This window comes from Pipistrellus kuhlii, unplaced genomic scaffold (genome assembly GCF_014108245.1).
Source record: "Pipistrellus kuhlii isolate mPipKuh1 unplaced genomic scaffold, mPipKuh1.p scaffold_m20_p_3, whole genome shotgun sequence".
Taxonomy (NCBI): domain Eukaryota; kingdom Metazoa; phylum Chordata; class Mammalia; order Chiroptera; family Vespertilionidae; genus Pipistrellus; species Pipistrellus kuhlii.
In genome coordinates, this window is record NW_023425529.1 from 32801802 (window position 1) to 32821648 (window position 19847).

Sequence of the window (19847 nt, forward strand, 5' to 3'; positions counted from 1 at the left end):
TATGAAAGAATGGTATTATTTTGAAATCTGAAAAAATATTCTATGCTATTTTAGATTTTACTGATTTTAAAGCAGCTGGTAGAAGGTCTTACCCTTGGGTACATAATCACATCTTTACATGTAGAATCGACAGTGAAAGTTGCTTTTACATTTCACTGCATTCAAACAAGTAGACATTCATTTATGTGTTTGTTATATTGTAAAACCTATATTCTTAACTATGTGCCAAAGCTATGTTTGTTTTTTCACTGATCCATTTGCTCATTCACTCACTTGTTAAAATTTAACAAAATGTATGAGCACCTGCTATATGTCAGGCCCTTTTTTTGGCCCTTGAAATAATAACATTCAAGTAAAACTCTACCCCTTTTATTCAAGAAACTCATAATCTGGTATGGGACTTAGATAGGTAAATAAGTAATGATATTAATGGATATTTTTGGGATAACAGAGGAGTTAGGTGCTTAGGAGAATCCTCCTGGAAGAGCACTGGTCATGAAAGGTGACTAAAACTAGTAGGGGTGCAAAGGCCGTGAGCTTGGGGCTAGAAACGGGGGCAGGACTTGGAAGTGAAGGGACATGAGACTGGAAAGGTGGGCAGGGGTCTGGAAACAGAGGCCAGTTTAGTGAAAGCAGACTTTATTCTGTGGGCATGGTGTTAAGAATAAGACCAGATTTTTAAAAATATATACCTTTATTGATTTCAGAGAGGAAGGGAGAGGGGGAGAGAGATGGAAACATCAATGATGAGAGAGAATCAATGATGGATTGCATCCTGTATGCCCTACACTGGGGATCAAACTGGCGAACCACACATGTGCCCTGACCAGGAATCAAACCGTGACCTCCTGGTTCATAGGTCAACCCTCAACCACTGAGCCACACCAGCTGGGCAAAACCAGATTTTCATCATGTAATATCACTCTGACAGGAGGTGGGAATGGATTAGATGTGGGTAACACTGAAGGTAAAGAAGTCTTTACAGGGATTAATGAAATATGCAGATGAGAGGTGGTGGAAACTCAGAATCAAAACTGTAAGGGGCGTGAATGTTTACATGAATCTTAAATTAGAGAAGTCCAACTATGTGTGAACTGCAGCGTGTCCCAGGCACACACAACCTCATCTAACCGCCTTTGCTCCATCATCCTCTGGCAGTTTGTATGTGCAAGAAGCTCAGTCTATGCTCTTTGAACTTTCTGAACTGACCACCTCAGTGGGGTTCCCCCCCTAAAATGTTATCCTATATAGACTTTTACATTTATGTGTACTCCAGTTCCCCATATCATTATACTTTGTTTTTCCACAGGATTCAATTCTCGAAGTGGCAGGAGTGAACAATATTCTGTTGAAATCTGTAGTATTTTAGGTTGGTATTTTCTTTTAATGTAGCTTCCACAGAGTTCTTCCCTGAGTTTAGCATCTTGCCCTGAGTTTAGAATCCGCCAAACCAAATGTTAATTAAAATATATAAATTCACAAAATTACCACCCATGTATGGAGGAATGCATTTTTTTTTTAAATCTTGCCCCAGTGTAATATGCAATTAGAAATTGCATCAGATTTCCAAATTTTAGGGAATCGGGGATGCTGCAAGAGTATTTTTCTTTCTTGTTCTAGGTTAGCCATAATTCTTTTACAGTAGAGACAGACAACACCCTCAATTTTCTTTTCATTTATTTCAGTATTTCTTCAAGCATTAATTTCATTTTTATGGGAGATCTTTTAGTATAGGATGATCTTCCATTGGAATGTGCCATGTTAAGAATGTTATCTGAGAGATGTGTCTCTTCAGTAGATTCTGAGCATCTCTATAATGACAGTTTCCTTACAGAAATCTGAGAAATACAGAAATTTATCTAACGTCTTCTCAAAGAACTCAGCATTTGCTTTGTTTAGGTAAATACTTAGTATCCTCCAATATTGATGAATGTTTTGATTTTCATCCAGAAAACAAATTTCATACAAAAACATATTGAATTTTTCAGATTTTCTTTTCTTCTTATTTTCTATTGCAAAGGATTAAGCTGCATGTCTTACATACCAGTTTTACCATTGTGTAAGTAAATACACAAAGATTAGTTCTAGCCCACTTGGCTCAGTGGATAGAGTGTTGGCCTGTGGACTGAAGAGTTCCAGATTTGATTCTGGTTAAGGGCATGCATGTTGGTCGCAGGGTCCTTCCAGGCCCGGGCCCTCGTCAGGACTCCTGCAGGAGGCAACCAATCAATGTGTTTCTCTCACATTAATATTTCTCTTTGTCTTTCCCTCTCTCTTCCACTCTTTCTAAATATCAATGGAAATCAGTGGAAAAATGGTTGAGGATTTAAAAAACACACATAAAGATTATGAAGATTTTTTTCTGGTCCCTTGCCTCCTGTAGGCAGAATTAGTTGCTCCTCCTCTGTGCCCAGTGACAGAGAGCACAGTCACAGTTCATCTTAAATCAGATTCCTCCATGAATCTATAAGCTCCTTTTGAGCAGGCATCCTGCCTCCTTGATCTTTTAATCCCCACGATCTTGCCCTGTACTTCATACACAGGAGACCCTCAAATTTTTAAATAACTGGTAATTAATCCAAATTTTCTACAGTGTATGACTTTGTTGTGGTTTAGCATTTATACATGCAGTTCTAGTGTACAGAATTATAAATAGTGTATTTCAGATTTTTAAAAATATTTCTTACAATTTTGTTTTTTCCGCCCCAATTTTTTCAATTGCAGTTGGCATTCAATATTATATTAGTTTCAGGTGTACATCATACTGATTAGACATTTATATGATTTATGTAGTGCTCATCCTGTAAGTCTAGTACCCACTTACTAGCACCATACATAGTTATTACAATATGATTGACTATATTCCCTATGCTATACTTTATACAATATGGTTTAATATAGGTGATGTAATAAAATCTACATAACAATTTCATTTAGACATTTTTCAAGTCAGTTACTCATTTTTCTTATTATTTAGTACAGACAGCATATATCATTTTGAAGTTTCTTTATTTGGTTGTTTTAATATATGCATGCCCCCAAATCAAGGCAATTATGAGACAATATCCATTTTTAGAGGCAAAAATGTATGAATAATATAATGTTGAGTAAAAGGTTTCATATAAATATATACACATTCCTCCCTTTTTTCTCTTATTCCTTTTTATATGTTTTTATAGTTTTTAAGTAATATTTTTCCGTAGATGATGGTTCAAAATTCAACAGGCACAAAAGGGTGTGCAAAGAAGTAGCTCTCATGCCACAACTTTGTCCAGCCAACCTTGTGCATACTTTCAGAAACAGTCTCTACACATACAAGCAAGTTTATATAAACAGATACATATATACTCACAAATATGTATTTTACATATGTATTAATAGCAGTGACACAACCACAAACATTGTTATGCATGCTGATTTTTTTTTTTTACTTAATATATCTTGGCTTTTTATTCATATCAGTGCTTATCCTTTTATTTATTTTTAACCAGAAGTTATGGAAAATAAGGAAGATATTATTGAACCCTTTAAGAAAGCTTGAAGTATTTCCATGTGCAGAATAGAAATATTTCTTGCCACATAATAAAATGACAGCTATAAGAATATTTCACCTTGTAGATCAGAGCTATTCAATAGAAAGATAATGTGATAATTATATATGTAATTTTAAATACTCTAATAGCTACTTGAGAAAAAATGAAAAAAAAACAGGTGAATATTTTATTTTACACATTATATCCATAATATTATCATTATAACATGCAATCAGGGGGAGGAGGGCAATAATTAAGCTACGTTACATTCTGTTCTTACTCAGTCTTTGAAATTCAATGTGTACTTTTCACTCTAGAATATCTCAGTTTGAACTAACATATTTTTAGTGCTCAATACCAGGTTTGGCTAGTCGCTACTGTACTGGGCCGTGCAATTCTGACCTTACTTACGAACAATTTTAACTAGCTAAAGATAGAGGCCTCCGGAAGGTGGCTGAGTCTGGAGGGGTTGAGACATAGGGAAGGTCCAGGACATTCTAGGCAATACCTACCTTCCTTTCCAGACCTGGCCGGAACGGCACCTTCTGGGTCTCTGAAAAATATTGACAGGCAGATGGAAAACCTGAAAGACACAGGGTCCTCTATAGTTGGTTCCTAAATCATAGCTCCTGCTGCACCAAAAAAGAGCAACTCTGCCCCCAAAGGACAAACTAGTCTAAATTGTAAATTTAAAAGTTGCACAGCCCTGCCTCCCGTGGCTCAGTTGGTTGGAGCATTGTCAAGCGCACAGAAAGGTGGAGGGTTCAGTTCCTGATCACAGCATATAGCCAGGTTGCAGGTTCAATTCCTGGTCAGGGTGTGTATAGGAGGCAACTGATATATGTTTCTCTCCTCTCTCTTTCTCCCTTCCTCTCTAAAAAACAATAATAAAAAGGCTCCATTTTTTTTAAATGGCTCATGTTATCCCACCACCTTCTACCTATGTATGCTTCCCATTCTTAAGTCAGAGAACAGCTTTTTTTTTTTTTTTTTTTTTACCAGACAAACTGTAAGAAGTCAGTGTTAACGTAGAACACGGCTCTTTCCTGCCTGGTACAGCCAGTTCATGACATACATATTTATACTTACAGAACCTAGCCCTTAGTTTCTTTGATATCTTTTGTACCAAGGAACCAGGTGCTACAACTCTGTGCCATCAGCTTGGCCTTGCCTTCATATCCCAAAGGCCCCCGTCCCCGTGCAAATAAGAGTTTTAGTGCTGAACTCTGTCTGGCAGACAGTGGGATCTCCCCCTCAATGTATTCCAGGGGGAAATGGCTGTCCGCACCCTCTATGCTCTGCTTACACTATTTAATTCAACCCACTGGCACTAGTCTATGTATCCTACTGTTTACCTCGTGCAACTACATAACAACCTCTGTTCTAAAAAAACCCTCTGATTCTAAGCTTTTCCTGGATTGCTATATTCAAACTGCAGCTTTGAAAGGGACTTTTTCTACCTAGAAAGAATACCAAGGAAAACATAATAAGAAAAAGCCACAAAAGGTACCCCGTGAAGCCGGTCTCTAGGTTAAGAGCTGTCAGGCTCCCCTTTACATGTATAAGGATGCGTGGACAGCTAGAGGGAAGAAATACTGAAGGGCCTTCTCCCAACTCTGAGACTCTGATCCCACGAGTACAAACTTTCTCTCCATGATTCGGACTGGAGCTCATGTTTCCAAACAGAACTATGCTAAAAGATCTTAGCGTCATATAGCATACCTTTCACCAAGGAAAACTCCTGCAATCTAATATACTTTCGAACAGTTTAATATATGTATGTGTCATGAACTGGCCGGAAAGAGCAGTGTTCTGCGTTAACGCTGACTTCTGGTGGCGTGCTGATGCATTGCTTTCCTTCTCCAAACGGGCGGGCTTCCTTGTCCAAACCCAGACCTATTGTAGTTTGTTACACTGGATATGGGGGCCGCTGATTTAATCCGGTACCCTTCAACATGGCAGCCAAGCAGACTCTTCTGTGCATTCAACAGCTTGGGAACCCACCTTTCTCCTGGCTGCGCCAAACCTGGCCCTGCAGCTCCCCTGGCTCTGAGGGTGTGGGTGGGGCCTGGCGGAGATGCTGACTTCTAGGGAGCACCTTGCAGGACTATTGCTCACGGGAAGCCTGCACCTGCTATTCTGCTAACTGTTCCTTTGTTTTCAATGATGAAGTGACAGTGCAGTTCCCTAGCACTCACACCTACTTCAAGTGACCTGGTCATTAAACTGCACAGCTAACCGACCAGACAAGAGTCACGGTGCTCCGTGCGCCCTGCAGGGCAGCACCCACCGCCCTCTCCTTTCCTGGTGCAGAGCTTTGGGTCTCTTCCTCCGCGCACCCCGCTCTTTAGTCGTCCATGAACGGTGTGTTTGTTATGCACAAGGGAAAGCACAAGTCAAAATGGTTGACTTTACTCCTTTCTGTTGCTTATCTAATCATTAATTTTGTTGTCTTTTAAGCCAAAAAGGAAGTCATTGATATACTGTCAGTATCTCACATTTAAAGTTTTGGTGAGCCATCCACATGAAAGCCGCGCTTGTTTTGGCCTTCCTCATCCTGGACTCCCAAGATGCTCTCCTCTGCTCTGGTGCTTAGGTTACTTATGTCCTGCAGAGTGTCCAGCCCACAAATCAGATCTTGCTTCTTGAACACGCCTCTCCTGTCATTGCATGAGTCAGTGAATGTTCTGGAAAGGTAGACTAGATTAGACTATAATTATATTTTCAGAATATAATTATCATAATTATTTAAAAGGCAAGGTTCTTTCTTTCTTTTTTTCTTTTTCTTCTCATAGTTGCAACTTGTAGTCATCCATTTCTTTTATTGGCAGTAAAGATGCACAATCATAAGATTTTTAAATAAAAACGATTTGGATGATTTTCAAGTATTTTCACTAAAGATTTATATGAAAACACGTGCATTTATTTTGCAGGATAACGATTTAGAACAGGACTGTCATTTTAACTTAACCTACTTTGAGTGGATATAAAATTGGTCCTTTTTTTTTTTTTTTTTTTTTTTAGTTGAAGGTGATGTATTTTGCTCACGTGAAGAACTTTTTTGGTGTTCTGATGCGATTCACCAAATCAGTTTTCTGTTCTACACTGAACCTCACCTCTCAATTCTTCATTGCACTTAAGATTATGTCTTGCTAAAAAGTTGAACATCAGTCTATAACCAGTTTGGATCATAAGAAATGAAACTGGAAATGTAGAGTAGAAAGGAGCACCATTTGCTCTGGCCAAAGGTCCCTGAGTCCCTGGCACAGAGTTCCTAAGGCGAATGTTGCTTAGTTCATCTTAAATACTTATTTCTGGCTTTCCAGGCAGACCTGGCTCCACCTCTGCTGATAGGATCCTTAGAGAAAACAAAAATAGTACAGTCGCTTAGTCTGAGTAGGTATTTATAGAATAAGCCATTGTGTGATGATGGTAGAATCAGTTAAACACATTTTTTTCTCTTTTTATGCACTACTTGACATCAAGCAAAAAGAGGTAAGTTGGATGTAAAACTGAAAGTGAATCTTATTTTCTTTAATAGATATATTCCTGATAGCATTGCTTCACTTAAATTTCTACAAATCAAATACTTTTACATTAGAAAGCTTGTCATTGTAAATACTTATTTTTTTCTTTGAAAAAAAAAATGAATCAACACCTTCTATGAACTTGGATTTAAAAATATTTAATATTTAAACATATTGCTTTTACTTTATCTGGGCTATACGTATGGTTTAATTTGCTTATGAGGATATAGTATATTTTGAAACACTTGGCTTAGTTTTGGGGTTTCTGAATTGTTTTCCCCCAAAATTGTGGGTTATGTGTTATAGTGATTTTCTTCTTTTCTTAAAAAACAAAAGGAAAAAAAAGAAACAATTGACAATGGTGAAAGCCTGTAATTTTCAGATCCATGCCCTGAACCTCTCAGAGTATTTCCCAGCATTGATTTTTTTTAAATGATAAAAAATAATAATGTTGAACAGGAAAATCAAACACATTTCACTGAGTGGTGTCTCATATATTTTTCTTGTTTGGTATATATTTTTACAATTGATCTTTTAGTTGTAGTTTGTTTAACTTTATCTTTTCTTTTGATGATGAATTAATCTTGACATTTCAAAGGTATAAGCTGGTCTTTATCTGATACATGCTGTTACTGATTGAGAAAGGATCTACCAAACCACCCTGAGTTAACCGTGGTGCCAGTTAACTCTATGCCATTGTTCTTGGAAAGGTCATTTCTGAACAAAAGACAATTTCCTAATGGGTGTTTATTTGGTGTAAGAATCTAGCAGCAAAATGTACTTTTACCTCTTGGTGCCACTGCATTTCATTACCCTCCCTCTCACCTCCCATGTCTTTCCTACCAAAGGCTGTTGCTTACACACATGCTCATAGTTTAATGGTAAGTTGTTCAGGAGCAGAACATTAACTCTGCTGCCAGGCATTTTTATATTTCTTTTTTTGCAAGGTTTGAAATAAAAATAGATTATGAGTATTGCTTTGTCTTACCAGCGAGTCAGATGATATTCTTCAGGACAGAAAATGGGAAGCTAGATGAAAGTTTTTGTCTAATCCAAGCATGTCAAACTCAAAGGCTAATGCGGGCCTAATATACAAGGTTTAAGTTTATGTAGGCCGTAAAAAAACAAAAGCTTTAATATTCATAGAAATGTATTTAATGAATAATATTATTTCTATAGAGAGGTGCTGAATACAAAGGGCTGAAATAAATGAGTAATCAATAACATAAAATAATACTGTGTTTCCCCAAAAATAAGACATCCTCTGAAAATAAGACCTAGCGCATGGAAAGATAAGACATCCCCTGAAAATAAGACCTAGCACAACTTTGGGAGAAAAAATTAATATAAGACACTGTCTTATTTTCGAGGAAACAGGGTAGAACATAATGAAAATTTATATTTTTCTTGGACATTAACTTACCAGACTCTGAATAACTGCACAAATTAATAAGTGTAACACAAGCAAACCTATTTTTCTTGCTCTCAAAAAGCAAAATATTTCTGGTTGTGCACACCAAACAAGAGAGCACAAGACTAATGACGGGGCAATCGGCCGCTAAAATATTCACTGCCAGTATTAGTGGAGAGAAATGGTGTGCCTGCGCATAAGGGTAATGAATGCAACACGATTATTGTAATCAATGTCCTTAGAGAACATTGTAGTTTGTTATTAATAATTATGTATAAGAGGATATTGTAAAAATTAAGTGATGAAATTTTTATTAAAACGTTTTTTACAAACAGTTATACTGGCTGGGCCGCAAAAAATATTCATTGTGGGCTTCATGCGACCTGCAGACTGCGAGTTTGACATGCTTGGTCTAATTTCTAATCACTATAAAGTCTAAAAATGCTCCCTGTTCTTAGCAAGTCATGCTTCGAGTCTACATTGTTGAAGGCAGTTTTAATGTGTGTCCCAAAAGTGTAATAAACTGTACACAGTTGTCATTATGTAAAGGTAGAGCCAAAAGTTTTTAAAGATTTATTAGTAATATTTTTTGCATTGTCTATACTGACATGTTTTTGTGTTTCAACAATTCTGTCTTTTCTAGAAATATTTAATGAATAATATTTATTCCAGAAAGATTTAATGAGTAAATGATTGTTTCTGACTATCAAGGATATAAATGTGGGAATTTTCCATGTTAAACACTGATGTAAAGTTAAACCTGAAGTGTCTGGTGACATAAATTAGCAGATTGCACCCCTGCGTAGTTGGAAATAATGCTATTATCTGTGGGTACTTTTTGATAAACTAATATATTAATAGGATATGTGATACGTATGGCAAAAAGGGATGAGGTAGTCAACTCTATGTGTTTGATTATAAAATGCTAAAAGTTGTTCACAGATCAACTGTGCACCATTAAATAGTCAGTGCACCATTAAATTCATCATTTCATTTTAAAAAATATTTCAAATTTTTCTAACCAGTTTTTATGTATGTAAATGTTGCTATCTCATGCCTCCTTATTATTGTTCTTTATATAATGTTTCTACCTTAAATTTTTCTTATATTTTTCTAACTCTTTTACTTTCTATGTTTGTTTTTTCAGTTTACATGTATAGGCATCATAGGACTACGTAACTGTTCAAGTTGTTACTCCTAGGAGAACGTATTTTGATGCTTTTTTCCATTAATTTTTCTGTTAATTCAGCAACATGTTATTAATCATTTGGTAGATTTAGTGAGGAATAATTTAGTATTGGGCACACTTTAAATATGGCAATTAAAATTTTATTTTTAAAATGTATATATCAAAGTCATCATTAACGACCTGATATAGCTAAACTAGCTCTAAGATCTTTATCAAGTAACATTTCCTCTTTCTTATTCCTTTTATTAGAAATATGTGGTTCTGATGACAAGAATATCTAAATTGTAAACTCTCCCTTTTCAAAGAGGATCTGTCCAACAATGGCATGAATAAAGTACTAATGAAGAAATGAGTCCAAAGATCTGTTAGGGGAAGTGAAGTCAGTATATTAGAAAGTATTTTTGCACCACAGGCAAATTCTCCAGGCACACTCCCCTGGGGAAATGAATAATGACAAGAATTAGAAGGCAAGGCCCTCGCTGCCTCACCCTGCAGCCTGGCTGAGGAAGTTAGGTCTCCTTGGCAGATAGCAGTGGCCACACGCTGGACACGAGAAATGCTGGTGGAGATGAGATAAGTGCTGAAGGAGTTTAGAGGAAGCAGGCACTTCCTCCTGGAGTGACCAGGCTGGAACTTGTTGGTTCTGAATAGTCAGAGAGAAGGGAGACCATTTCAGATTAATGCAATGTGAGGAGCAAAGGCTGGATTGAAATGATTTCATCATATAGTCTATTTGGGGCCTTTTTAATTTTCCTTCCTGTTAGTGGGATTTACTTTGTTTCTTGATGCTGACTCCTCCCTTTGGTCCCTCATGTCTAATCAATGACCAGTTCCTGTCGATGGAACCCGGGCTACGTGCTTTCCCGAACATTCTTTCACCTGGTATCTGCAAAATTGGCATTTCGTGTCCTCACTTCACAGATAGAATAACTGAGACGCAGAATGGTTCCTCAGTGTCCCTCAACTGCTCAGTGGTGGAGCGGGGATCAAAACCCAGAGGTCTCTCATGGACCCCGAAATTCATGCTGAAATGGAGGAAAGTTGAGGAGCACAGTGTCGGGGGGGAGGGGAGGGAAGAAGGGAGAGGAAGGCAAAGAGGTATAGAAAATTACTGCAGAAGCATCATTGGCAAATAGAAGGACATTGTTGTGACATACCCATTACCCATTCCCTTAGATTGTTGTGTAAAAACCTCAAGAAACATGTCAGTAACTATGGGAAGCACCTTTGTGCTATTATCCACAAAAATCCAGAATTCCTGCATTAGGGAGGCTTTTAAAAATCATTATGCAGTTTTTCTGTCCTTCAGTGCACAGTGCAGAGAAACTTATACTTTCTGCTAACCTAATTACTCAAATTTCACATCCTATCATTGATTTCGTTTTCCCCAGCATCCCTGATTTGACCACTTTTACATCTTTCTAAAGTGCTTTTTGCTAAGAAGAAAGTCTGCTGAAATTCAAGTGTAGATTTTCACTTACAATTTATGCTCTGGCTTTCTGTATATATCCTTTCATTTGAGTTTCCTTGAATTAAAACATTTATTTATTTCAACCCTTGGACTTCTTAGATTTTAGAAGAATTCAAGAGAAGTTTAGTTATTGGTTTATTAAGACTAAAGAGTTGGCAGATAAGAGAGAGTAATAACTGCTTTCACTTTGGATCAGGTACAAAGGCTCTGTATTAGTTCGGTTAAGGAGCTGAAACAATAGACATTTATTTTTCTCCCAGTTCTGCAGGCTGGAGGCCCAAGATCAAGGTGTGGGCAGGTTTGGTCCCTCCTGAGGCCTCTCCTTGCTGTGCACATGGCTGCCTTCTCACTGCCTTTTGTCTGTGTGAATGCATCTCTGGGTCTCTCGGGGTGTCCTACACTCCTAATCTCCTCTGCTTATAAGAGCATCGGTCAGATTGGATTAGGGCTCACCCTACCTTAAGTATGTCTTTAAAAAGCCTATCTCCAAATATGGTTATATTCTTAGGTACTGGGTTAGTGTTTCAACATATGGATTGGAGGGGTGGGGAAACACATAGTCAGTCTATATAACAGGCACTATGGGGCATTCTACCAAAAGGACATGGGGTGCACAGTCAGAAACCTGGGCTCAGGTTCTTACTCTGTTCCTCTCTCTGAGGGGCCTCAGAAAAAATCACTTAACTCTTCGGATCCGCAGTGTTCTAATCTGTAAAATGGGCTATGACAACCAAATTTAGTTGAGTATCCTGAGCACTAAAAAGATTTTGTTCACTATAAATACCATACAGAAAGTGACCATGCATAAGTTCCTTAAGCTCCATAGGCCTCAGTTTCTTATTTATAAAATAAAAACAAAACCTACTTCTTTGAGTTTTTACAAGGATGAAAGAGCTGTTGCATGCAAAGTGCTTAGCCTAGTGTTTGCATATATGCAGGACTTGTTACATGTTACCCATTATTTTTCATCCTTTCCTCTTCCTTCTACTTTCCCTTTGCATGCTCTTTCTTTTATGTATTTGCTGAAATCTCAATTAGGGAATAGTTTGGAAGAACAAGGCCAGATTTGCAGAAAGAAGAAAGAAGGATATCTTATGGATATAAAGAGGGTGTGATCATTAACTATGGAGTTACCTTAGAACAAGTCCCTGTCAACTCTTATTGTAATGATGTTAATAATTAAACATTCTTGCTTTTTTACTGTTAATCATCTGCTCTACTGAAAGGTCCTTAATGAAGAGTGACTGTTTACTTCAAATAGGTAAAGTTGTTGTTCAAAGTATATCTATTTGGAAATAATAGTGATGTCATATTCTATAACAGCAATTGCCCAGGTGGGTAGATTTGATTATTAAGGCTATCTTTCTTCAATAGTCCTGGAAACAGTACACCAAGTTATCAAAGATATTAACTGACTCATCAAGAGACAGTTACTGTTTGCTCTTTGTGTCATGATTTTTCACTTCTGCCAATATTTGAGTATTTATGAGTTGCCATTTTCAAAATGAGAAAGAAAGAAAAGAAAAGCATATATCCCTCTCCTTCTCACTTTTTGTTGTTGTTGAAAGAAAGATGCTTAAAGAAAACATGGCCTTACAAAGACAGGGGGAGAGGTCCCAGGGAGAAATAGAATATGAAAATGAAAAGGTGAATTCCTATGTGCATCAGAAGAAGAAATGTAATTTCTCATAAAAGAAAGTAATTTCTCTAACCTGTAGACCTAAAACCTTGAGGCTGATCCTTAGCAGATTTCTAGAAATCAATGGGTTTCATATGCTCAATCTAAGGTAGGGATTACTAAAAACCAGCATGAGTTCAAGAATGACTTATGCTAGACTTACCCTCATTCTCTTGCTTATAAAACCTGGCAAAATAGTAAACAACATTTTGGCAAACCAGGTATTTTACAATATTTTTTAGACAGAAATTCTAGATAATACTATAATTGTTTGGATTCATAACTGGTTGAATGGACATGTTCAAAGGGTCCAAATTCATAGACTGATATTTATAAAATATGGTCTCTACTTAGCCTAGCCTTACTATTAGTTGCTAATCTTAGATATAAAGATATCAAGGTCATGTTATCACATTTTCTGATTTGAAAGAGAAATAAAAGGGAGAGGAAGTTAATATGCTAGATGACAGCATCAGATCTGAAAGATAGTTCAGGTAGGAAAAGGCGAAACCTCTGTTAGAAGTGAACAGAAAGCTAAAAGTACATACAATATTCCATTGGAGTCCCAGACACTGTAACTTCAGGATGGAGAAAGCGTAGCTTGAGAGCACTGTCTGTAAATAAAGCAGGCTCATGGGAAATATCAGGGAGATGTGGCTGCCGAAAAAATGCCACACGGGCTTCTGCTCTTTTCATAGAACCAGGATGTCTCAGACAAGGTGAGACTCTGCCACCCCACTCCGCCAGTCACATCTTATCTCACCTGATTTCTGTCCTGAACACCTCATTTTCAGAAGGCTGTGCACAAACTGGGGCATGGTCAGGGAGCAAGGAGGAGAGTGAGGGAAGTTGAAATCATGTCTTGCAAGAACTTGGCCTGCCAGGCTGGTGTGTCTCAGTGGTTGAGCATTGACCTATGAACCAGGAGGTCACAGTTCAGTTCTTATTCAGGGCATATGCCTGGGTTGCGGGCTCAATCCCTAGTACGGGTTGTGCAGGAGGCAGCTAATCAATGGTTCTCTCTCATCATTAATGTTTCCATCTCTTGCTCCTTCTCCCTTTTTCTCTGAAGTAAATAAATATATATATATTTTAAAAATAAAGAATGTGACCTAAGGAAAACTCAGGGGACAGAGAGAGTTTTCATGGGAAAGTACATAGCACCCAGAGGAGTTTATGGTCATGAGGGAAGCAGATGTGATGTGGAAAATAAGATCTCATGAAACGGTAGGCTTGCATTTGTTCTCAAGTCAGGACAGCCAGGGGTTGAGTGAAAGCCATTCCAGAGGAGGCTGTTTGCCACAGAGAGCTGCTGCCCTGCCTCTCGCCCAGCATCTGGCCACCAGGACGCCATTTCGCAGCCCCACGACTCCTCATAGCCTGGTGTTATCTCCACAGATCATCCTTCACCCAACTGTCCTCACCACCTCCCACCTCTTCCTCTGAGCCAGGGGTGGAGCCAAAACAGAGGCGCACCCTGCCTCCTTCCATGGAGGCTCTCCCTCCCCACCCAAACCGCCACCGGTGGGCATTGACTTTTAGAGACTCCGTTCATTTTCTAAGTTGCATTGGGAAAGTTTTAAAATATAGTAGAAGCCTGAAGAGGAAAATATAGGATGAGACTTTCTCCCTAGCCAATGAATTTTGTTGATTTCAGCCGCCTCTTTAGAGAAACTAGACATTATCCCCAACCTTTTTTTTTTTTAATATATATATTTTATTGGTTTTTCACAGAGAGGAAGAGAGAGGGATAGAGAGTTAGAAACATCAATGAGAGAGAATCATCGATCAGCTGCCTCTTGCACACTCCCTACTGGGGATGTGCCCACAACCAAGGTACATGCCCTTGCCCGGAATCGAACCCAGGACCTTTCAATCTGCAGGCCGATGCTCTATCCACTGAGCCGAACCGGTCCCGGCTATCCCCAACCTTTATCTTGCTTTGTGTTTTTGAGGTAATTGGTTGCCTCCAAGCTACCATGTCTGGTGAAGTTTTTATGTTTCTTTGATTCTATGACCCTGGTATGTTATAGAGGCAGCTGGTGTCAATTTGAGAGAGTAGTGAGTATCAGAAAAGTCTGAAGTAAAATACTTGCTCTGCTACTTTCCAGCTTGTGACCTTGAGCAAGTTAATATATATATGGTGATCTGTAGTAATTCATTAATCACTGAGTGTTTGTAGACACCCTGCTCTGATGCTAAACTCTGAATTTGTTTCTGTAGCAAGGATCATGAAAAATGTTAAAGAAAAAAGACAGTCTCAGGATATATGAGATTTTGATATTGTCGCATATACCAAAAATACTTGCTTTCCTCATGGTAAGAATAGTGAAAATAAGAACTCCAGAGTGTCTTAGTCCAGACAGATAACTAGTATAAGTTTCTAGGAGAAACTACTTCATGTTGATGCAGCTGGTAATTTCCTTCCTTTGTCCTCATTGTCTTTACTACCTTCCTTTCTCCTTGGCCTTTGTTTTATGGAGGAATGTCGTATAAGGATGCTCTTCATGTGTAATTAAAACAGACCCACAGGTGCTTTGCGCAATAACATCCTTTATTTACCTCTGCCCTTAAGGCACTAACAATCTCTTGTGTATGCTGTGGCCTTTCTCAGGCCTGTGACTTTATGATATAAATACACAGTGTTATTTAATTCAGTTCTGGACCTTTCAACTAAACACTTTAATCTTGTAAAATGTTTAATTACTGTTAGTAGAGACCATAAACACATAACAGTTGCTAAGAAGTTCCTGGCCAACTCTTATTTTTTGATGTACATCACAGCTGTCAAAACTTCCAGGGAGCGCTCCCTGGCCACTTAGATTTAGTTCATTGTTTCTGCTCTGAGAGCCCTAACTTCCTTATCGTGGGCAGTAAGGCAGTAATGTGTCTGTAAGTTTAATTCAGCCCTTGGGTCATACAGTCCTAGATTCAAATCTCAGCCTCACCTCTTAGTGGACTTTGGCAAGTTACTTAACCAAAATCCCTCTTTCCTCATCCATAAGCGGGGAATAATAAAACAGAGTTAAAGAAGGGCTTGCATTTCAGTGCCTGCACAGCGCCAAGTACATGGCCATCAATCAGTAAGTGTGAGCTGCTACCATCATCATCACCACCTCATTGTCATGACACTTTGTTTGTAATTGCTTGTTGAATGTGCTTGTGTTTCTCCATTGACCAGGGACTGTATCTTCTCTGTTTTCCTTTTATCCCCACCTCCAAACACAGTTTCAGACACATAATAGGAGTTTAACTTGACTATTGAATGGTTGAGACTAATTTTGGTAGCCCCCAGATAACAGCAGTGACTGCAAGGGTTCTTTAATGCCTCCTCCTTTAAGACACATAATGTTCACCTTTTATGCCCTCTAACACAATGAGATGAGGCCTAGTTCCTTCAGGAATTAGTTTACCAGCTCCTAGATCGAACTGGTGAGTTTATGCAAAGCCCACAGCATCTCAGCGCTGGAGGGGATTTCCTCAATCTCCCAACTCATCCCTTCCATTTCACCAAGTACATGCTAATACACGGGCTGTTCGGCGGGATTAGACATGCATGTGATTAGATGGCTACTGACATGAGAAAAGTTTAGAAGAAAATTGAGTTGGAGCAATACAGCTATTTTTAAAATTTCTTTTGTTTTCCTCTATCACCATCTTATTTGTGGAATTCACTTTTTATCCCTTAAGTACATATAAATAATAAATGCAACAATTAATAATAATTAGCCAGAGAATGTTACTTCTAAAGAAGAAAAAAAGCTGATATTCACTACAGATGGAAGGACTATCTACCTCATATTAAGAGTTCATTTAGGTAGTACATTGTAGTCCTGCTCACCGGTTTTTCAATTTTCAACACACAACATATTTCAAATGAATAATCAGGCATCTTCAAACTATGGCCCGCGGGCCACATGCGGCCCGCAGAGGAGTCTGATCCGGCCCGCCAGGTTTTTTGGGCAGTGAGCGCAGCCGAGGTGTTACAGTAGGAATTAGTAGTTCATATAGTCCGGCCTTCCAGCTCTCTGAGGGACCATGATCTGGCCCCCACTTTAAAAAGTTTGAGGACCCCTGTTTCAAATGAATAATGTGTGATTGCATTGGCCCAGATTCTAGGGCTTTTCATTTCATGGAGGCCAAAACGTTGCTATAAAAGAGTTGTATTTATACCTCCCCTGCAATGTAAGGCATAAGGCCAGATTCCAGCATGTTTTCCAAGGATTCGGGTTCATTTGCATCCATTACATTACCCAAATGCACCATGGGAGGGCAGCACACACCTGGCTGTATCAGAATCCTTATCTAAATTAGTCCAACATGTTCCTAAATTATCACTTAGAAAATTCTTTGGAAAAGATAAAAGGAGCATAAAGGAATTCATCCTTTAAGACTCTGAGTTTCTACAAAAGGGAACCATTGAGCTAATCAAGCTGCAAAATGGGAAAACAAAGAGTTAAAGAAAAACAAAAAGAGTGCCTCACAGCAGAGAAAACGGAAATATTTGCTATGTTTGAAGGACTTTTACTGAGTGTGTAATCTGAATATCAGATACTAAACAAGAATCAAATCTCATTCCTATTGATAATCAATAATTAATAAGTTAATCTCCAACAAAGACCGCCTTATTAAAGGGTCCCTTCAATAATGTTCTCCTGAATGAATTCCAACCAACCCTGCCTTCTATTGTGTTCTACTCTGCATCACAGACAGCTGTAGTGTGTTTTCAATATCTTATACAAAAGCATCAGCAACTTTTATGAATTTTGATAGTCTGGAGTTCTAGTCAGATTTTGTTATAATAGAGAATATACTGGCTTTAGAACAAGCAATACTTGGATACAGTTTTGGAATACAGATTTTAAAAAAATACATTCTCATTAATTCAAGGCTGCAAATTTAGAATTTATCTTTAAGTGTTATCTTCATAACATGGGGAAAGAGGCAGGCTAGGCAAACACATAATCTAAGCATTTAGCAAGAGGAAATTTTGCAAATAATCAAACTTCTAATTATAATTTGAATTTTAACCTTTTTGCCAAATCTTTTTGCAGAAATATAATCTATGTATTTCTAGCCAGCTTCCTTGGTGATTCTAGTGTGGTTGGCCTGGTACCAGTAAAGCATGATCAGTTAAAGCATGATTAACTAGCAATTTGTTATCCTAGCACAGTGGTCTGAAAACTCTTTAGTCAACAGAGCAGCAGACCGCGGCTCATGAGCCGCATGTGGCTCAAGAGCCGCGGTTTGCCGACCACTGACCTAGCATGAGTTATATATTATATACTTTTAAATAGCAAAAGTAAAACAAAAGTGGATTTCCCATTCAGATTGGTTTTCTCATCAGTCCCAGCTACTAACAACTTACACATCCTAAGATTTCTGCTAACCAATTATTTCTTGGGAAAATTACAAAAAATCTAATTTTAGAAAACTGTAAAGATTACTTTCTTCCCTGATATCCTCCTATTAGTCATGGAAAAGATTGCTTTTCTCCATGTACCTATGGGATGATACTATGTCCAGCTGTCCTGACAATAAAGTCAGTTATATTAAAGTATTCCATTTTGGAAATAGCAGATCTAAGTGCCAAAGCAAGTCACTACCGTCACGTGCAAGTTTAGAACCCGAAGATTTTTCTATTACATTAAAGGACCCTTTACTTTCAGATGTATCCAAGTACCAAATACGAATGGCCACAGGTGTCCTGATGTGCTTGAGAAATCTCATTACTAATTTCGTGTCACTAATACGGTATTTAAGAAAAAAGTCTTGTCTTTTCTATCGGCATGATTGGGGGGAATAGCTTAATCTAGATGTTTCTGGGTGAATACGCATTCCTCACTAAATCTCTCAGGCAGCTGCTTCGTTACTAACATGATGCTCTGTCGTCTCTTTGTATACATGTCTAATTTATCAGTTTCTTGTAGATTGTCAGCAGCCTGCTGCCTCCGTACCGCCACAGTGCTCACAACTAGCAGAGAGGCAAGACTGCCCGACTGTCAGGTAACTTCAGACGTCCTTTCTCTCCCCACCCAACTGCATGTCGGAGCCATCCACCCCATGCTCTCCTTTCACCACCATAACCGCCTACGCATCATTTCACTTGCTGCATCTTATTCCAAATAGGGGTGATGCGAATGCACATTGGAACCTGAAGTCCACGTGGACCTAATGGAAATCCAAGAGAAGCTAGCGTTTGCTTTCCTGGCCGCTGGCAGGACTAGCTATTTGCATTACCCCGACGTTCCATTATATTCCCACATAGAAAGCCTGGGGTTGTGAGGATGCTTGCCCTACTTTTTCTTTTGTTTGTCCCTTGTCCTTAGAATATATTACTCAGGCCCTGGTCAGTGTTGCTCAGTGGGTAGAGCATCGGCCTGCGGACTGAAGGGTCCCAGGTTCGATTCCCGGTGGGGGGCATGTATCTTGGTTGTGGACACATCCCCAGTGGGAGGTTTGCAGGAGGTGGCTGATGGATGTTTCTCTCTCATCGATGTTTCTAGCTCTCTATCCCTCTCCCTTCCTCTCTGTAAAAAAATCAATAAAATATATATATTTTAAAAGAATATATTCCTCAGGCAAACAAACAGGAAGGATATAAAGCATAGGTAACGTCTGATCTTAGACGGCGTTACAACCTTCTTCAGCACCCTCATTAAAGCTGACATGGGAAGGTGGAGAAAAACTTGTAGTAATCGGCATTTCCAAAAAAGGAATATTTGCAGTGACAGAGCCCTCCTTGTGAGATGAACTGAAGAAATTTAGAGGCAGGTCTCCGTACTCCCCAGACACTCAGCCAGAGAGGGCGCTGGCAGTGGCTGCTCCAGGGAAAGCGTTGCCTGTCCATCGAGAACTCTCGTCCCGGGTGAACGTCTACATCATAGAGCACCCCGTCAGGCCTCACCATCCTCCATGGTATTTCATCTCCAGTTATTTGGCTTCTGACGGTGCCAAACCTTTAGAGTCTGGCGTGGCCTTTCTATCTGCTTACTGTGCTCACTTCTACCAGGCAGGGCTTCTTTTGAGTAGGGCAGG

At 38.8% G+C, this 19847-nt stretch overlaps 1 protein-coding gene across 7 annotated transcripts in view; it reads left to right on the forward strand.

The window, feature by feature from the left end:
* BICD1 (BICD cargo adaptor 1) overlaps positions 1 to 19847 on the forward strand; it is a 189557-nt gene that overhangs the window by 156962 nt on the left and 12748 nt on the right. For 2 of the 7 annotated variants that reach the window (XM_036456898.2, XM_036456906.2), the window contains 2 exons: positions 7020 to 7028; positions 18740 to 18815. The exons of 2 other annotated variants lie outside the window; for them this stretch is intronic. In XM_036456898.2, the coding sequence (XP_036312791.1) occupies positions 7020 to 7028; positions 18740 to 18815 (85 nt within the window). Of the gene's footprint in view, positions 1 to 7019; positions 7029 to 18729; positions 18816 to 19847 lie in introns of all 7 variants that reach the window. 3 more of the 7 variants (XM_036456899.2, XM_036456908.2, XM_036456901.2) reach the window with 2 other exon arrangements.